Below are 18,565 nucleotides of genomic sequence, written 5' to 3'. Positions count from 1 at the left end.
ATTCATCCCTGAGCTCCTCCTCGCTCATCACGGCCTCGGAATGACACTTGAGAAACACACTAACCCAAGTCTGCACGAGCTCGTAGTCTCTCCGGCTCTTCAGTCGCTGTGTCATAGCCTGCACGAACTGTGCCAGCTCGTTTACTTGCAAACTCCTGATTTCTAGATCTGCTGTCGAGGGTGAGAGCGTTTTCAGATGGTCGAGGAAGACGGTGTAGTCTCCGTTATTGCGGTCTGCAGCTTCGCGAAGGAGTTTGGTGAAGGTAGATTCACCGCTATCCCGGCTCATGCGGAGGACGCGGGATCTCTCGGCTTCAAGGGTTTGAGAGTCGGTTAGTTGGGCACTGTTGGTGCCACTGATCATCTTCCCGGCAGCTGGTGCGAATGAATCAGATTTTGCGCCGAGTGGGGGGAGAAAGAAAGGGGCTCTCTCAGGAGCTTTGGGAGGTTCCTTCGGTCTGTTTCGTTGCTATAATGAAAGATTAAATCTGTTTGTTTAGATGCTACGGGGTGAGGGGAGGGAAGAGGGATTTACCTTGATAACGTCAAGGTTAAGTAAAGTCTGCCATCTTGTCCTTGGGACGAGTGACATTGTCAACATGTTGCTGCTCAGTTGGTCTAATGTGGTGTATGTGCGGGTGCTGCCATCCTCTCCATCGTCCTGGGGGCTAAGTGCAGCTTCGATGACACCGACACCCCCTTCTCCAGAGGCTAACGGAGCAGTCATGTCTACTATGTCCTTTTCATCAAGATGTCTAGTCGGAACGTGTTTGAACAAAGTTCTATTTGTCCTGTTTCAACATCAACAGCAGTTAGCTCCACTTCAGATAAGTGCGGGAAAACAAATCTCACCATAGGTTTATCCCAACACTATCAACATGAGCCGTCGCCAGGAATTCACCAGTTCCAGAAAACGCCATAGCAGTAACAATACTCTTAGTCCTAATACCATCAATCAAATGCCCAGTTGGTAAATCCCAAATTCTGACAATGCTATCCGTCGAAGCGCCTATGATCCATCTCCCGTCGTTCGAAAAACAAAAGTCATTTATCCTTCCTTGCGCGCCCCGAAGCTCTCGTACAGTCTTGCGGGTTTCAATATCCACCACCCGAATGCAAAGATCATCGCAACAAACCGCGAGGAGATCAGAGTGCCTGTGTAACTTCGCTTTAGTAATTGCGCCAGAATTACTCCAGTGGATTTCGTGGACGATAATTCCGGTATTGAAGTCCCAGAACTTGACTTCCCCATCTAGTGATGTGCTAATCACGACTCGGTTTAGAGAATCGACTACAATTCCCGTAACCGCCTTCGTATGCTTTCCAATACCAGCCATGCCCAACTTCACCGGCCCGGTACTATTTTTAAGACGCTTTGCCACGGCGGCTGATACTGGCTCGGGGAATTGACGCCTTTTAATCCCACTCTGGATATTATACATTGCTATCCCACCATTGCTAGAGCCTACGAAACAGAAAGTCCCGCAAGACGACACAGCTACGCTCCAGACGAATCCACCATCAGTTGTTCGAGCCCAGCGCCCTCTCAAAGACTTGTTCTCAAAGCTCCAAAGTCTTCCGGATTCAGAGTCCCGATGACCTGTTATTATTCCTGCTAGGTCTCGTGCCGCGTTTTCTGCATTTCCGGCACCATCTTCACCCGTTACAGTTGCTATGCAAGTTACTGGGTTTGGTGCCGAAAACCCCCCATTGGCCCAATTCGTGCCCTTTTCGCCACTTCGTGGAGGCTTGTTCGACCTCTTACCTCTGGCCTTTTCTGAGAAAACGAATGACTGCGCGTCATTTCTCATAGAATGAGCTCGAAACGAAGAATCATGTGAGCCAGAGAGGAGGAAATGAGAAGTGGAAGGATTCAGGAAGGTTAGAGAAGTTATGGGTTTAGAATGCCCAGATCGGGAGCGTAATACACGGGGAAGTGTAGTATGTGGAGAATCGAAAATCCATTCCTAAAAATCCGTCAGCACAAACAAACGCTTTATTAGACGAAGTAAAAAGAACCCGAAAACACCTTTATACTATTGTCACTACCGCTCGTAACCAAGACACTCTGTCCCGCCAGCCACTCAACAATAACGCCCCCACCAAGCGGCCCATCGTGAGCATTCCGCATGATCGCTGCGATTCTACGTTTTTTCAAGTTCCACAATGTGATATCGCCATCGCCATGTCCAACGGCAAGCATGTTGCCTCCAGAATCAGTTGCTACTCTTGATTTTCCTGCACCAACTGCCGGGTCAGTGCAGAATGAGATACTCGTAACTTGTTTCTGACCACAAGAAGTAGCAGCGACAATATCACCAGCAGAACCGCCTAGCGTAAACAGAGGATTATCGGTTTGTATATTGTGAAGATGAACCTCACCCGTCGAAAACCCAATAGCAAACACAGAGATAACCGGGGTTTGCACTAAAGAAGTAATTTCTAGCGGTTCTTCACCCGTGGAAGCCACCGGGGGCAGGATGGTGTAAATCTTCTTACTACAAACCACAGGATATTAGCAAAGCGCAATAGAAGATGGAAGAGACGGACCAATTCGCACCTAGTCTTCACATTCCAAATCTCAAGCACCCCACCCATCCTCGCGATCACCATCTTATTCAAATACGTGCTCGGATGCACCGCAGCTGTAATCCTGCCCCGATTATCCATCTCAATCTCGGTATAAACCTCCCGAGTTTCCCTCCTCCAGACGACCATCCCCCAATCCAAGACACCCACAACCCAATCCCCGAAAATTACCAAGTCCCGCCATTCGGTGATCTTCTTCCTCCCCTCACCTGCAACAGCCAATTCAGCGACCTTCCTTCCCCTCTTAAACACCCAAACTCTGACGAGCGGATCTTCAAAGGCGACATACACCACATCCCGATGTGCAACAGCTCGACGAATGGTCCCGGGAGTAGGCGGTGATGAGACGAATACAAGGTTCAGTCGCCGAACGTCGTAGGTTTGTATAGCATTCGAGAGTGCAGTCGTAAGCTGGAATGTCTTCCCCAGTGGCAGGATAGAAAACGGTACGGGGGGCACAGAGGTAGACGTTACGTGGCCAATTGCCTACAATACCCCATTACAAGCCATCAGTAAGAGAAATCCCCTCCTCGCGCCTAAAGCATTATAGACGAAGACCGAAGCATACCCTGAAAGGCGCGAGAATACGCGAATGGGTGGGAGGAGCGGGAGGATTCTGCGCAACTGAATCGGCTATCTTGCGCCGATGTTTGTTCAGCGTCATTGTGAAAATTAAAGATCGCCTTGGTGAGTAGCTATCGCAATAACTGATCTGCGAAGCCCTATCGTGGTTATCGTCGTTATTGTTGAATGGAGGAGGGGTGGTTGTGAGGTTCTGTTGTTGGAGCTCATCTAGTAATTATCGATCACCGGTACCGGCATGATAATATCCGAGCTTTTTTTTTTCTCTCAAGGCTGAGTGATAAGACGTGATTGTTACCCTACCGTCACTCATATGATATCATGCTTTGGATGACACCTGCACTTAGAGAGAACCCCCTCACCACCCCAGCTACAGGAAGGGCAATGGTTCACTTCCTCCCCCTCAAGCAATCTGTTAATTCGGGAGTATGATACGAGTTGATACAAAGCTCCAATTAGTCGATCTCCGTCACAAACAGGGAGGAATCAAACAGCCCACAGAGCAAATTCTTTCATCGTAAAAAACAAACAAGGGACAAAGAGATGGAAAGAATGCCACTCCCTCCCGATAAATCCCCTTTACTAAGGTGTCGTCCTCTCTCTCTACCGGTACTACCGCTCTGTTGCCCCTACTCCACAGTAACTTACTGCCTCATCCGCTAGTGTGTTGATGCCCGAGGGAGGGGCTGAAAAATTCCTCCATATCTGGATGTTCGTAAAGTGTCCGGACGTCTAGCGCCAAGACAAGTACTAATAACCCTCCCCAATCAAAAATCGACAGAAACTAGCGCTAAGTTATTATACCTATCACAGCTACAATTGTCCGGTCCCAGTCTAAGCCCTTCCACTCGCACCAAAAGACAGCGAGATTCTCCCTCACCGCACACATCATCTCTGGACATCCATGACGAGGGAAACATGGGTGTATACCGGTACCGGTACTCCTCCCGGGCCCCGCTCCTCCCGCATGGTTAGAAAACTAGGTAGTACTGTACAAATGGGGATAAGGACTATAGTAGTCCACGCCCCATGCAAGGAATTTTGATGACAAAATCAACCAGTTGGCCTAACATAGGGAGGTTTGAGACTTGCTCCGGTTACCTTCCCACGCGAGTGCTGTACCAATAATGCTACATTGGAAGCATTCAGCCCTGGGATTGGAAAACAGCCAAGCTAAGCTGTGCAAGTTTTTCAAGTTGAAGGAGTCTGGTGCGTAAGGCAGATCCACTCGGAAACTGGCACTCGAAAAACTCCTTCTCAACCTATGGTTGAACATCTCTGGTATACGAGTACCGGCGGTGTCCCTGCAGGAGGTTTGCCATGCCTTTAGTTCGCACGATGAAAAATTTTCCACAGCTACCATTCGTCTCAGTCGAACCCTCGCCACCCCTCTGGCAACATTATGAGTGCCGGTACAATGGAGCAGAATCCACAGTTCTCGAGTGCTACTTGGCTGGCGCTGCTCGGGGAGTCGCCAAGCTCCAATCAGTAAATCTCCCCCACATAGCGCATTCCCGACAGCCATCATACTGGTCTGCTGGCACTAGGTGTGATAGGGTAATGTGTGTTCCAATCGCAAGAACTGGAAGGTGTTTTTTTTCTCGATCAGTGGTCAAAATATTAGAAGTTATATCACATAGCACATTTAGGCGAACTGATGAGAACCTATCACCACTGCAGGCCCTCGAGCCTGCGCAGAAATTGTTGCAACAAGGATTTACGAGTGACAACCCATGTCTAACCCCAGAAACTCCTTAATTGAACAAACCTCTTGTAAAAACTCTTGTAAAAAGTCTCATGTGCTCATAATAATAATAACAGATGGATTGGCGTCGATTATAACCAACAAAATGCAAGAAATCCAAATCTTCAAAAGAAAAATCCCAACCGTAACTTATGATACAGCCAAGCTTTATCATAAGTTATGTAAGAATGGCTTAAAATAAATGATTGAGCCGCACAGGTTACGATAAGTGGGAAATAGGGATGGTAAGTTAGTCTAAGGCTCGAGTCCCAACCGCATATGACAGCCAGCTCGCCAGCTGTCCTTCAATAAGTCCAATCCCCCCCCCACCTCAACCCTTTCTCCCCCGGAAGAAAAAAAAAAACATCGTGCGAAGTGGGAAACATGATGGATTCTCTCGAGTTTTGGGGAACTCCTCTACTTTTTGTTTCGCTTTCGTTTTCCTTGCTCTTGCTGTGCTTACCGAGTAGGCATGTTCCACCTGGGAGGGGCGAGAAGCCACGAATTGTGGTTTTAGTACTTGGGGATATTGGACGGAGTCCTCGTATGCAATATCATGCTTTATCAATTGCGCGGAAAGGTGGATTGGTGGAATTGGTTGGATACGACGGTATCATGAGCTTCCGTCCGAATCTATCCACCGTGTGCTGAAAGGAGCTTAGAATCCGCTCCGAGACCTGAGCTCACGGATAATCCGAATATCAAAATGTGCCCGTTGCCCCCGCCTCCAGGCTTCCTCAGAACCGATACCCCAATTCGATTCATTTTGTTTGCTCCTTTGAAGGCACTTTTCCAGCTTACGTCTATGCTCTACTTGCTCTGCTACATCATCCCACCATCGACTGGATACATTCTGCTCCAGAACCCACCGGCGATACCTACGCTAGCTGTAACAAAACTTGTCGGAGCTCTACGGGGGATGAAAACTGTTATTGACTGGCATAACTTTGGTTGGAGCGTCTTACAGCTCAAACTCAAGGAGCACCCGATAGTCTACTTTTGCAAAATTTATGAGATGTTTATCGGAAGGGGCGCGTATGCAAACTTTACGGTAACAGACCGTATGGGCCTGACTTTGAAGAACGATTGGGGAGTCAAGTACCACCTCCCACCCCTCTCTCTAGCCAAATTCCAGAAAAGGGAAAAAAGAGCTGAGCTGACAGTCCCAGAACCCCCATCAAAACCCTGTACGATAGACCACCAACCCACTTCACCCCACTCTCACCCGAAGAGCGCAATAAATTCCTAGAATCACACCCGGCAACTGCCCGCCATGCATCTGCAATAGCCTCGGGCTCAACCCGCCTCTTAATCTCCAGCACCTCCTGGACTCCAGACGAAGACTTTAGTCACCTCCTTGGGGCTCTACTGATTTACGACCGATGGGCGTCCGGCGTCAATTTCCTAAAGCCCGGATCTGCGCCTTCAATCCTTGCGGTCATCACTGGAAAGGGACAACTTCGTGACCAGTATATGGCTCGTGTAGAGACACTTGAATTCCAGCACGTTACCATTGAGAGTGTATGGCTTGAATCTGAAGATTATCCTAAGATGGTTGGATGTGCGGACTTGGGCGTTAGTTTGCACACCAGCACGTCTGGGGTGGATCTTCCGATGAAGGTGGTCGACTTGTTTGGCGTGGGGGTTCCCGTCGCAGCATTTGAATACTTGGCTATTAGTGAGCTTGTGAAGGATAGGGTTAATGGAATTGTGTTCAAGACCGGGGAGGAGTTGGGTAATGCACTTGTTGTAAGTCGCACTTTCTCTTTTGGCCATGAGAGTCGCTAACGGGAGTAGAATTTGTTCAATCCTGCGTCGCAACAGTTGAAGAAGTTGAGGGAGGGGGCTCTGGCGGAGACTGAGAATCGCTGGGATGAGAATTGGGATAAAGTTGCCGCGCCGGTGTTTGGGCTTTGAACTTGAGGGTTTCTCTTTCTTGGGTCATTTGGGTTAGGCACGCGTGGGAGTTGAGTGCGTTTAAACCTAGCGAGGATAGATCACCAAATATTCAGGGAGTTTTGCTTTCTTTCTTTCTTTGGCCTTCTTTCTCGCTTTGGCTCCCTTTCCCCCAAACAATTTTCTCAAGAGTGCATATACCACTCTGCCCGCGAGAACTTGTTTGTCTAATGCTATCACAGGCCGCAAGTACAAATTCAACTAGAGGTATACCCACCCCCCCATTACTGTAGAGTTTAAAAATGACAACGCCAATCCCACTTTTCGTACACTTTTCGTACACTTTCGTTCACCCCCAGAACCCCCAGAACCCCCAGATTGCCGCTACATGCAAAGACGATAACTAGCATAGCGCCCACTAGTCTCACTCTTCCTAACAATCTTAACCACATGCCCCCTCTTAAGCCCATAATACCTAGCAACCGGGTCCGCCCCCTGAATCCTCGGCAGCTGACTCTCCTTGAGCCTATACCTCTCGAGCAACTTCTTCTTCTCCTCCCTGCTGAGGAGGATATGGCGAGGAACTAACTCGTGCTTGGTAATGTTGACCAGCAAGTCGCTCTCCAGAAAGACCTCGATAACGCTCGGCAGCACGGTGGGGACGATCTTCATGGCGGCAGGAGTGGGGTGGCTCGAGCAGATGAAGATGCCAGTGTGGAAATTCTCGCTGTTGATGGTGTGCGCGAAGGCGCGCATGTGCTTGATTCCAATGTTGCTTTCCGCGCTGAATTCCACCCACAGGGTGCCGACGGTTGCAGGCTGATTGGGGGCTGGGGCGTGCTGCTTGATCATGCTAGGGCTGGGGTTGGCCTTGAAGGTGAGGTTTTTGCGGCTGTGAGGGAGGTTTTAGTGTTTTATTCTTTATGTCTGTCTGTCTATTAAGGGGATGGAAGGGCTACATTGGACGACCTTCGCCATCGCAGTACTGGTGGCGGAACTCTTCGAGGGTTATTGTGATTTCTTCTTCGGAGATTTCATATCCCTAGATGCGGTAGTAGGTACTGTGTTAGTCCGATTCATTTGTCTGTTCTACTGTGGCTTTGGTGAGAGGAGGGGAGGCGTACTCTATCTTTGGCCATTTCGTGAACAGTTCTCCAGGCACGCCAAAGGCGTGAACTTTCTCTTTCGGGATCCATGTTTTAGCGGTGGAAATGCTTGTAGTAGGTTTGTGGTTGGGGGTATGTGGGGGAGGGAGGGAGTGAGTAGTGGTTGATAGAAGGGGGAGAAAGAAGGCGACGAAGGTTTATCCGCACAGGTTCGGTTCTATACGTCTCATATTCGAGTATGACAGCTTTGCCCTTGCCTTTCCTTGAGCCTCTTTCCCCGTCAAATTAAGTGACCGCACCTGCAACCCTCAGGCTTAAATTTACCCTATCCAATAGAACATCTCATCCCACGGAATTTCCAGATTTCGAAAGAGAAAGAAAAGGTTCAATCATTCACGACCACCGAGGCTAAACGTCATTTCAAGCACCACCACTACAATGGGTTCCGGCAACAGCAAACCCGCCGAACGTGTTTTCGATGGGTAAAAAACACAGAATCCCCTACGATCCTCTCCAGTGAAGGAAGGAAATTGGAAATTAACAAATAAAAGAGAGGGTGGCTAATTCAAAATGATACAAACAGCAGCGAAACTCCGGTGCGTTTCTCCAACAACCTCGTCGAGTCGCTACAACTCTCTAGCGAGGTTTTTCTTTTCCCTCCTATCCTACCGCATTGCCCCCTCAATACAGTTATTCGACAACGAACTAACACAATCCTACCCGGGCGTAAACAATCAGACAAACAGCACCCGGGAAAAGTCGTTAGAAATCCAGGTCCAATCCCGCGTTGAGAGCGAATTGCAGCGTCTGCATTCGCGGGAGTCCCAGATTCTGGTTGATCTGGAGAGTAGGCTCTCCGAGAGCGATAAGGATGGGGATACGAAGGGGTTAAGTAGGGAGCAGGTGCAGGCCGAGATCGATGCGCTGAAAGAGAGGTTGGAGCGCATGCCTAGGATGATCAAAATTGATGGCGAGGTGGAGAGGGCGAGGGGGGAGGTTGTCAAGTGCTTGAGATTGAAGTGAGTTAAGCTTTCTCATCTCCAAAGGATGGGGCTGTGGGGGATCGGGGTGGGGGCGGGGTGGTGTAATGGAAGGGGAGATATGGCAGAGGGGATGGGGGTGGTAGGCTAATGGAGTGCGATAGTGATCGGACACCGTTAGATTGTTACAAAGAAGTGGAGGAGTTCAAAAACCAGACTAGACGGATGGAAAAAGAATTCGTTGTCCGGACCGTGGGAAGGGACTACCCGTGAAAGGGAGCTGATTGGTTTAGGGAGGGATTTTTTGCAACTACGGTAGATCTGGTGATGGGATAGTTTAGGTTGTTAGTGGGCGCCTGCATTATTGGTTTTGCTCATAGGATGGTATCTCTATTTGGTACTAGAAGCTATGATACCTCCCTCAAGGCCCACCTGGAGGATAAAATAAATGGATAGATTTCGGATGTCAATTCCGTTTCGGCGGTGCAAGAGTGAGCTTTGTTAGTCGTTTGATTGTTTCAAGGGTCAAATGGCCCTGCTCTCAATATCATAGTTCCACCTCGCAATAGGAGCCCTCATTTTACCCTCCGAAATATCTTGGTTCGAGGGCGGCAATTCTAGCAAACTCACGAGAGCGGAGGGCACGGCTGGGTGCAAAGTCGACTCGTAATATGGCTTGGATCATAATGAACCCAGCACTGCAAGTTGATGTAACAGCCAAGTCTTAGGGAGTGAATCCCATGTTCCTGAAGTACTCCGGAAAACAGATGAGACCTCAGTTTTACGAAAACAAGTCCCTTGGTCTACAGTACATTGCCTGTCCCGCATATTTATCGGGCGAAGAGTCCTTGGGGGAGAAAAAAGGAACGAAAAGAAAGAAATCCTGGACGAAAGTCGCTGCTAAATAAGACCCCGGTCCGGGGTTCATTGCGGGGCCAGGGAAATGAGGTCATGGCGGATCACTCGAGGGAATGATGAAAGACTTGTGTCTGGCCTATTTGGTTATCACAAGGTAGTTGGCTAGTTCGAATAGTGAAGCGAGTCTGTCTGTTTGTCTGTCTCCGCATGAAACAAAAAAAAAAAAGGAAGGGAAAAAAAGGAAAAACTCGAGATCAAGTGTCCTCCTTTTATTAAGGCTTTCGAACCGGTTGGTCAAAGTGGTGTTAGACTAAAAGCTTTTACAACCAAGCTTTTTAGCGCTTTTAGTACCGTGGGTGCTGTACTCAAATACGGGTATTATACGAGTACCGGTACTAGTACAGTACTCGTACAGTATTATATAGTACTTGCACAGTGCCCGAACATAGGAATTTCGCAAATGAACGGTCAATTGTCTGCGCGCGTCAGTGGTGTATTATAGTACGGTGCCGGTAGTATGGGAAACAATGAATAAACGGGAGGGGGTCCCCGTCTGTTTGTTGCCCATACTCGCACAGAATTCGAAGTCAGATGTACAGTACTCGTACTCTAGTACGGTATTAGCTCCCTGTGAAGAGTGCGAAGGAAAATGCGCCGGGAACGTTGCAATCACTCCCCCCCCGTATAGTACTAAGGTGCTGTGCATTTTTTTTTCTTTTGGCCTCCAACTGAGGGACGATGAGTTTCCGGTGATCTCTCCACCCCTATTCCTTCCAGAGGGGGAATTTCAACGTCCTCGCGCATTTCCCTCGCGTTTTGGTTGGCGATATTGCGGTTGGTACAGAGAAGTTAGGGTGCGTGCTAGTCTGCGTCACGAAGGTTCAGTAGCGAGGGGATGAAGCGGTCAACAGATATTTCTCGCTTACTACATTGGCCACAGTACTAGTACTCGTATATGCTGGCAAAATGGTCCTTGGCGCCGGGACATGAGAGGTGGTGGGAAGAGTGGTGCAAGTTATTACGAGAAATCTTGGATGGATTTGGATCCCGTCATACTGGTTTGTTTAGATGTCTTCGGAGGCTATGTTCAAGTGGTTTATCATATGCGATACTTCGGGTTGGCTGGATTGGGATACGAGGAGATTTTCCAGCGATTCTGGACAGGGCGCGGCCAAAGTGGAGAAAGGGAATTGAGGGATGTGTGGCTCATCTGGTTCGTGGGCCTTTGCCGGGGTTGTAAGAGATATAATAAGTCAAGTGTACGAAGGGTGTGGTACTAATGTATTGTACAGTACTACGGTAGTACGAGTACATTTTTCCCCTCTCTCCAGTAACCCGGATTGTGGGAGACATTGATTGATAGAGTGTATTGATGCTTAGGCGGCACTTTTTTTAAAAAAAACCCCCCGCTTGCTGGGTATCGTATACCGGTATCCTTCCTACGAGCACTGAAGCTATTTCCGATTGGGTTGCTACTGACCCCCTTGAGGTTGGTCAGGAGTTGGGTAAGCTAAGCGTACAGCATATATACTTGTACCGCGGTTAGCTTCCTCATAATGGTGGAGTTCTCCCCGATTCCACTTTTGCTCTTTTGTGAAATTTTGGGATAGAGTTTGACATCCAAAGCTTGAGAAGAGATGCTGAGGAATCCCGGGATTCCATTGGCATAAATTGGCCAGTAAGGCACACCTGTGGAAAATGATATACTGATACGGCACCGGCACCGGCATCCTACTGGTACGTGGGGGGAGATTAAGTACCGCCCAGTACTCGAGTATCTGCAGTCGTATCCCTCTGCGTGCTAGGAATGTTCAAGGTCGTATCGTAATGTTACCGGTATGCTGGATCATGAACACTCACTGACTGCGAGAAGAAGAAAGAGCAGCACCCTACCTTCTAGGGTTGGGCATACTGTACCGCAAGAGCCACAGCATCTCACGCCAAATTTGGTGCTGAAAAAGAGAAGGCATCAAAGGGGAAGGGGGGAGAAAAGAATTTCATACCCATGATCCATGGAACAACTTCGACCTCATCCTTCCAAGCACTCACCCATATAATAGGCAAAAAAGACTTTTGGCGAAATGCGGTGCGACGCCCTGAATCCGGTACCAGTACCGGTACCTGAGCCCTGATTTTCTCCCATGTCTAAGAGATATGTGACGACCCATGTCCAATGCCTCAGACAATATAAGTACGGGTTGAGATCCTCTAAACTATATTCTCACTTCCAGCCGGCCAGCATAGTTTCTCCTCGCGGTCACTGCTGTAGCGTTCCTTTGGCGCGGTTGGGTGTTTACCACCATTCACTCCTTTCTACCATAGTTATATCTTCTACATCACTTCTTCACACTCATTTTTCGAAGTTTTGTTTAAACACAGGATGTTTTCTTCAATGCTCTTCTCCACTTTCTGCCTCGCCTCAGCGCTCCTGAGCATCGTGCACGCAGCTGCACTTCCTGTCTGTGGAGCCCGGCAGGAACCGGCCATTTCAAAAGCCGGGAAAACAGTAGCATATTTCGGCCAGAGTCAGTCTCAGTCTACAGATTCCCTCGCAAAGTTCTGCGCCGATACGTCTGTGGATATCATCGTGCTTGCCTTTGTCAATGTCATCAAGGGGCGAAGGGGACTTCCCGGCTTGAACCTTTCCGGGTACTGCTGGGACCCAATTGATGGGACGGACTTGCATCGCTGTCCCGAGTTTGGCACCGCGATCAAAGATTGCCAGGCACGGGGGAAATTGGTGCTCATGAGCTTGCAGGGAGCTTCGGGGATGCAGACGTTGGCTGATGATGCCGCGGCGTGTGAGTACGCGGATAATCTTTGGAGGCTCTTTGGGGAAGGCACAGGACTAGAGTCCATGAGACCGTTTGGCGATGCTAGGGTCGACGGCTTTGATATTGGTATATTCCTCTCCTCCCCCACCCCCCACCCCCACCACATAACGGAGGGACCCATTATTAACCGCCACAAAAACGTCAGACAACGAAAACAACAACTCGAACGGCTGGCCGAAGTTCATCTCCGAGCTCCGCAACAAGTTCGCCTCCGCTTCCAAAAAGTACTACATCTCCGCCGCGCCCCAGTGTGTGCGCCCCGACAAGTCGATCGGTAGCGCGATCTACCTCGTCGACTACCTCTTCATCCAGTTCTATAACAACTACTGCGCGACCACCGGCCTCGTATCCTGCTTCAACAACTGGTCCGAGGATATCGCTGCCAACGGCATCGCTGGAGCGAAGGTATTCGCCGGCTTCCTCGGTGCCCCAGATAAGGGACAGGGCTACGCTGCACACTCCGAAATGATTGGCTATGTCAGCCAGATCAGGAGCAAGTCCAACTTTGGCGGTGTCTCGGTGTGGGATGCTACGTGTGCTAATAATAATGTGGACGCGGACGGGAGGACATTCTTGAAAGCTATGAGGGATTCTTTGCAGTAATCTTTTCTATTCTTCGCCATTTGTATATGTTTAGAAATGGGGGTGGGGAGTTATCTAAAGAGTACGATGATTAGCAGGATAATGCCTATGGTAGTCCTAAAGCGAGTCCGATTGACTGACCGACCTATGCTTTTAATAATAGATGAAGAGGAGTTACTGGCCTGATGGTGCGATTCCGAGCGCAAGACCTGCTGCTATGCGCCATTAGAGGACCGACAATGGTACCTTCCCAACCCTTATACCACCCAAGACTCATAAACATGCCTCCGGTTTTCAGACTCGGCGCACAAATCGCCAGATACTCTAGAACCAGCAGGCGCGGCACCATTCCCTGCTAGTAAAAAAAGGGGGGGGGGGGAGGGAAAAGAAAAAAACCAAAGCTCTCTATATAGTTCACACATCATCACTCGCAGCAAGAAATCGTTAGAATGGATACCTGGGTAAATAACTCACCTCTAGTCACCCCGGCGCGAGCACAGTTCACCGGGGCACAGCAGAACCACACCAGGAAGAAAAAGAAAAAAATAAGAAAGAAAACACTAGTGATCAGAGTCCACTGCTAACCCCTAATGAATTTCCGCGAGGTCATACACTCAATGTGTAGGAGGAATTGGCAACGGTACTCACCACCCACCAGGACGGACAGACAGACAGAAACCGGGTGACCACTATCATAGCTGCATGTAGCTTGGAGATCCGGGTAAGTTCGTCTGAGACGTTTATCGACAACAAGTAACTGTGAACGGGGAGAAGAAAAGCTCGTTCTGTCGTACTGTGGCGAGATCTGACACGGCTAACCGATCGATCATTCGCTTATTCATTCATTCATTCATCCATTCGCAAAGTTACCAATTGTAAATGATACTTCTATTTCTGCGTTGGGGGGGGAGGATACGGCCAGCTTGAAAATCAAAACATAAATTTAATCCGTCGGCCGCACGTCCCCACATATTCCTACATGCTATAGTGGTAGTTTAATACTGAGCTTGTTCATTCACTGATTTATCTGTTCGGATCCGCAGCATAATAAGATCAGGTCTCTACACGTAATCTGCTATGTCGGGTAACAGGAACACCAACTTCAAGTTCGCACAATTTTTTATTGTTTTATCCTACGTATAGCATACATTTTTGTTATAAAAATAGTCACGGCACAATACGTTCTAGTGCAGTGTAAAAGGAAAAAGAAAAAAAGAGGATCTCACTGGAAGTTCGCCTCCACGAGTGATGACGCATGAACGATAGAGTGCCCATCTCATCACTCGCTAGCTCTGAAATCAGAAACAATACGGCACGCGATTAGCAGGGCTCTGGCTTTGTAAGGAAGAAACGATAGCAAAAGCCCGCGAAATAATTTCAAGTAATTTAAATTTTCTCAGAACTATACATGACTTTAGGGGGCAAACCCCCGAAGTGGAAGAAAATAGAGAAAACAGTAAATGAAACAAGAAGGAAGATTGTAAGTCGACCATCAACCTCTAAAGGAAGCCGGGAATTAAGAGGGGGGGTGAAAGGAAAAGGGACAGACAAAAAAACAAAACAAGGTAAAAAATCCATTTATTGTCCACCAGCAAAGTTTAAAACGTGGAAGAAAAAAAGGCATGGAGGAAAAAAAAAAGTTTTTTTTTTGGCTGAAAATGATGGTGATGAGGATGATCGAGATGAAGAAAAAAAGAAGTGGAAGAAGAAAAGAGAAAGAAGCCAGCACGCCGTACTCCGTATTTCCACACCCTTGAACAACACCAGAAAACCCATTCAGCCGATTCCCGACCCGTCAGGCCATCCGGCCAAACTGCTCGCCCCGCTCAAAACACGATACAACTTCCGTCACGGCCTCGTTGTAGGCTGTCACTAGAACCCATTATGAGTAAGTCTCTGAGATGTTTCGCAAAAAAGAATGTATGCTCCCGTCCCTCTCAGGCTCCCGCGATGTTCGTGAAATCGGCCTTCATAAGTCGTAAAGGTAAAAGAGGGTCGAGCAAAGAGAAAAGGAGAGAAAGAAAGAAAAAGAAAAAAGAGTACAGGAGGGGGGGGGTATTTTAGCCCCATTAAGTGGTAGGGTGGTTTTTTTTTTATACAAACGGATGGCTACCGTTCTATACAAAGGAGTGCTATGCCTCCATTCTTTTCCTTTCCAGGCTTTCCAGGCTTTCCCAGCTATTCTCCAAGGGCCTTGAAGTCTGAAGGGCGGATTCGTTTGGGTCGGGAATGTCTGTGCGGGTTGACCGGTTTTCTCATATAAGGACTGTCCTCCTCACTTGGGAAGGGCTCACTGAAGACGGTCTTCTGTTGGTTGGGGAAGTACCCGAACTTAGCGCGTGGATCACCCGGAGGATGCTGGTGCTGATGCTGGAACTGCTGGGCGAAGGACGTGTTGATCATTGGATTTCCACCGTGTCCGTTGCTAACATTCATGGCCGCCCCGCCGCCGCCACCACCGTTCATCCCCATATGGTATGGGTTGTGAGGACCCATCCCACCCATACCGCCACCCATACCACCGCCCATACCACCGCCCATACCACCGCCCATACCACCGCCCATACCACCGCCCATCATGCCGTTCATACCCATTCCGCCCATCCCCACCATCCCGTTGGGAACATAGTGACCGTTCTGAGGATAGTAATTGCCGTTCATAGCGTTCATGTTGTCCATGCCGTTCATGCCACTAGGATACTGGTTGAAGGCCTGGAATTGATACGGAGGCAAGGGAGTTGGTTGATGAGTATTTTGATTTGGGAACTGGTGATGGAAAACCTGTTGGGGATTGAACATCCGGCCATTGTTATTATATCCACCACTCTGCTGTTGAAGGGGTTGCATTGGATGGGGCGGTGGCTGCTGGGGCTGAGGGTTATTATTATTTCTCATGGCCGCCGGGCCACGGGGGATTCTAGGCTCGAACTCTTCATCTGCTTGTCTCTTTCTCGGATTAGGGCCAAAATTCCCAGCCATAGAACCATGAACAGACGGGGGTGCTCTCCCATGGGAGGGCGCAGCAGAGGGTGTCCCGTCGCCGCGTTGGGAGGCACTAGGTTCCTTTGCTTTACCAGCAGAAGATGATACAGAAGGGCTCTTGGATTTCTCTCTCTCTTTCAGGTCCTTTTCCTTGGCATCCCTTTCCTTTAGGTATTCCTCTACCTTCTTTCTGATATCTTCATCAGGCACAATGGCATCCAGGAGGATTTCCTTTGCATCACAATTCGGGCAGACAAAGTCGGTCTCCAGCAATGTAGTGTGAATACAATCTTCGCAGTACACTTTCCCGCAGCACGGGGTCTTTGATGCATCACGCAGAAGTTTATGACAGATTAGACACTCGATTCCTTTATCCTGCAACTCCTTACTACCAACTGGTGCTGCAACCTTTGAATTAGTTGCCGCCTTCTTCTGGTAAGACTCCCATGAGGCCTGATCAGGCTGAGCGACAACATATTCGCCATCAGCATTTACCATGACCGAGGTCGGGTTAGAGTGAGCAGTGGTATTATCATCATCCCCGGATGGGGGAAGCGGCTTCTCAACTGTCTTGAGGAAACTACGGGGAATACCAGTCGTACGCTTAACGCGAGGGCGTCCGTCAAAAGTGGGATCAGCATTTGTGGGACACTGTTGAATCCAATGACCTGCCTTCGTCAGTACAATACGCCCTAAAAGCGGAGTTAATCATATCTCACCTTTCTCGCCGCAACGATAACAAATATACCCATTTGGTGGTGGGTGTCCTGGAGCTGGTGCATTGTTCTTTTTGAAACCCTGGCTTCCACGATGAATGGGAGTAGCACTGCGAAAAATCACACCTCGGTTAGTATCTCTAGATGCACATGGCAACAAATTGTCTATCATATTCAAGCTATATACGCACTTTGCCATCTGCTCCTGGGTTTTATTCCACTGCTCACTAGAAGCTTGAAACATCGCTGCAATCTTTTCCTCTTCAGATTCTCCTCCGGTTAAAACGGGAGCACTGCTCGTAGGCTGAGGACTCCCATTCTTTTTAACAACCGAGCCACCATTTCCAAAGTTCTTCTCTCTGCGCCCAGCATTAGGAAGAGCATTCACGGGCGCCTTTCCACTGACATAGCGTTGGGCAGTTCCACGCCCTGGCTTGCTGGGGGGGAGACGGGCAGCAATGATAGATGTAGAACGGGGAATTATAGTAGTATCATCGTCATATTCTATTTACCGTGGTTAAAAAACGTGCCGCCGACATTTTGAGATGGAGTTTGAACCATACCTTCATTTGTATCGGCATTATAAATTGAGAAATCAAAGTCGGTGCCATCCCCAAGACGGTTGAGAACGATAATCTGTCTCTTCAATTCAAAAACCGAAATGCCAGTACCGTCAAAAGTTACTCGTGTTGACTCCTTGTGAGACTTGAATCTGAAAAATACAGAGGAGGACATCGCCGCGATTCCAGATCCTCTGTTGGAGAGAAAACGGCGTAAAAAGATGAAAAGGAGGATAAAAGCGAGCTAAAGTTTTTCCCAGTGTTGATAGTGACCCGGTTGTATCGAGCGTCACAATGAATCTAGGCGACGGTTTAAGAGAATAGGATTATTCGCTTTTTTTTTTTTTTGTTTGGTACGATTGAAGAGTAAAAAATGTTGGTTGGAATTATACCAGTTTGTTGCGAGGGAGGGACGATGGGGTAAGGAAAAAAGAGAAATGGGTTAAAACTGTTGTGACGAGGAAAATGTTCAGGGTACCGTCAAACACCCAGCAACTGCCCTTAGCCTAATAGAATATTTCTCTTTTTTCTCTTGCTTTTCCTTCTCGTTAAGATTCTCTCTTTGATTTGGGGAAACAGATAATTATATGTTCGAGCCGAACAGTACAGGCCTAGGGCTTGACAAGAAGTAACAAGTCGGAAGGGAAAAGAAAAAGGAGAAATCAAGGAAATGAGTAAATGACAAGATGAGTGTAAAAGTAGTTTTCCTCAGCGGAAACAAAGTGTGCTGTACAAAGAGTCTGGAGATGAAAAAAAATTCGTCTCGCGTTCTGACTTCTCAAACCATGCAAGAGCGGTGCTAGATCTCTCTTTTAAGGGCAAGCACTGAACGAACCTGAAACAGCGTGGCAAGACAGCAGGCGAGTGAGGGAGTGCCGGTATCGCCACGAGATGTGTCGGAAGCGAGACGAGGCGACAAGAATCGTAAAGGCTGTGAATTTGACGGTTTGTTGTTGAGGCAGACTGAGAGGTGAAGCTGGGGGAGAACTTGACGTCAGTTACTGGAAAGAAGGTCAGTCCAGAGAAGTTTGCGGATGGGGATGGTGGTGTTGTGCTGTTGGAGGGAGAGATGATGGAAGTGTGAGGGAAGCGTGAAGGAACAAGAGAGGTGGAGACCCCTTAGGCTTTTACGTAGA

At 48.5% G+C, this 18,565-nt stretch overlaps 6 protein-coding genes; 3 read left to right on the top strand and 3 right to left on the bottom strand.

Moving 5' to 3' along the window:
• The window catches only part of GSTUM_00011330001 (uncharacterized protein), a 3,614-nt gene extending 272 nt beyond the window's left edge, over window positions 1–3,342 (bottom strand). Inside the window, exons 1-9 of the mRNA XM_002841864.2 lie at window positions 3,158–3,342; window positions 2,561–3,075; window positions 2,296–2,498; window positions 2,030–2,223; window positions 1,383–1,967; window positions 853–1,319; window positions 536–791; window positions 65–469; window positions 1–23 (exon numbers count right to left, since the gene is read on the bottom strand). The exon at window positions 1–23 is cut by the window's left edge and continues 272 nt beyond it. Coding sequence (XP_002841910.1) covers window positions 3–23; window positions 65–469; window positions 536–791; window positions 853–1,319; window positions 1,383–1,967; window positions 2,030–2,223; window positions 2,296–2,498; window positions 2,561–3,075; window positions 3,158–3,253 — 2,742 coding nt within the window. The 5' untranslated portion in view covers window positions 3,254–3,342 and the 3' untranslated portion in view covers window positions 1–2.
• A 1,903-nt stretch (window positions 3,343–5,245) lies between these two features.
• Window positions 5,246–6,832, top strand: GSTUM_00011329001 (uncharacterized protein; the record flags this gene model as incomplete). XM_002841863.2 has 4 exons in its annotated part: window positions 5,246–5,525; window positions 5,578–6,013; window positions 6,085–6,664; window positions 6,713–6,832. The coding sequence occupies exons 1-4, from the start codon at window positions 5,300–5,302 to the stop codon at window positions 6,830–6,832; spliced, it is 1,362 nt and encodes a 453-aa protein (XP_002841909.1). The 5' UTR covers window positions 5,246–5,299.
• A 90-nt stretch (window positions 6,833–6,922) lies between these two features.
• On the bottom strand, window positions 6,923–8,104 carry GSTUM_00011328001 (uncharacterized protein). XM_002841862.2 has 3 exons: window positions 7,936–8,104; window positions 7,771–7,853; window positions 6,923–7,703 (listed from the first exon to the last, which is right to left on the bottom strand). Exons 1-3 carry the CDS (start codon window positions 8,005–8,007, stop codon window positions 7,196–7,198), a joined length of 663 nt encoding a protein of 220 aa, XP_002841908.1. The 5' UTR covers window positions 8,008–8,104; the 3' UTR covers window positions 6,923–7,195.
• A 251-nt stretch (window positions 8,105–8,355) lies between these two features.
• GSTUM_00011327001 (uncharacterized protein) lies at window positions 8,356–9,550 on the top strand (the record flags this gene model as incomplete). XM_002841861.2 has 4 exons in its annotated part: window positions 8,356–8,399; window positions 8,501–8,513; window positions 8,656–8,936; window positions 9,062–9,550. The coding sequence occupies 4 exons, from the start codon at window positions 8,356–8,358 to the stop codon at window positions 9,168–9,170; spliced, it is 447 nt and encodes a 148-aa protein (XP_002841907.1). The 3' UTR covers window positions 9,171–9,550.
• A 2,585-nt stretch (window positions 9,551–12,135) lies between these two features.
• GSTUM_00011326001 (uncharacterized protein) lies at window positions 12,136–13,261 on the top strand (the record flags this gene model as incomplete). XM_002841860.2 has 2 exons in its annotated part: window positions 12,136–12,655; window positions 12,735–13,261. The coding sequence occupies 2 exons, from the start codon at window positions 12,136–12,138 to the stop codon at window positions 13,190–13,192; spliced, it is 978 nt and encodes a 325-aa protein (XP_002841906.1). The 3' UTR covers window positions 13,193–13,261.
• Window positions 13,262–14,251: 990 nt separating this feature from the next.
• On the bottom strand, window positions 14,252–18,496 carry GSTUM_00011325001 (uncharacterized protein). XM_002841859.2 has 4 exons: window positions 17,433–18,496; window positions 17,061–17,373; window positions 16,873–16,979; window positions 14,252–16,821 (listed from the first exon to the last, which is right to left on the bottom strand). The coding sequence occupies exons 1-4, from the start codon at window positions 17,602–17,604 to the stop codon at window positions 15,350–15,352; spliced, it is 2,064 nt and encodes a 687-aa protein (XP_002841905.1). The 5' UTR covers window positions 17,605–18,496; the 3' UTR covers window positions 14,252–15,349.
• Between the last annotated feature and the right edge of the window lie 69 nt (window positions 18,497–18,565).

This window comes from Tuber melanosporum (assembly GCF_000151645.1).
Source record: "Tuber melanosporum whole genome shotgun sequence assembly, scaffold_82, strain Mel28".
NCBI classification, from domain to species: Eukaryota; Fungi; Ascomycota; class Pezizomycetes; order Pezizales; family Tuberaceae; genus Tuber; species Tuber melanosporum.
This window is presented reverse-complemented; position numbering and strand designations above follow the sequence as displayed.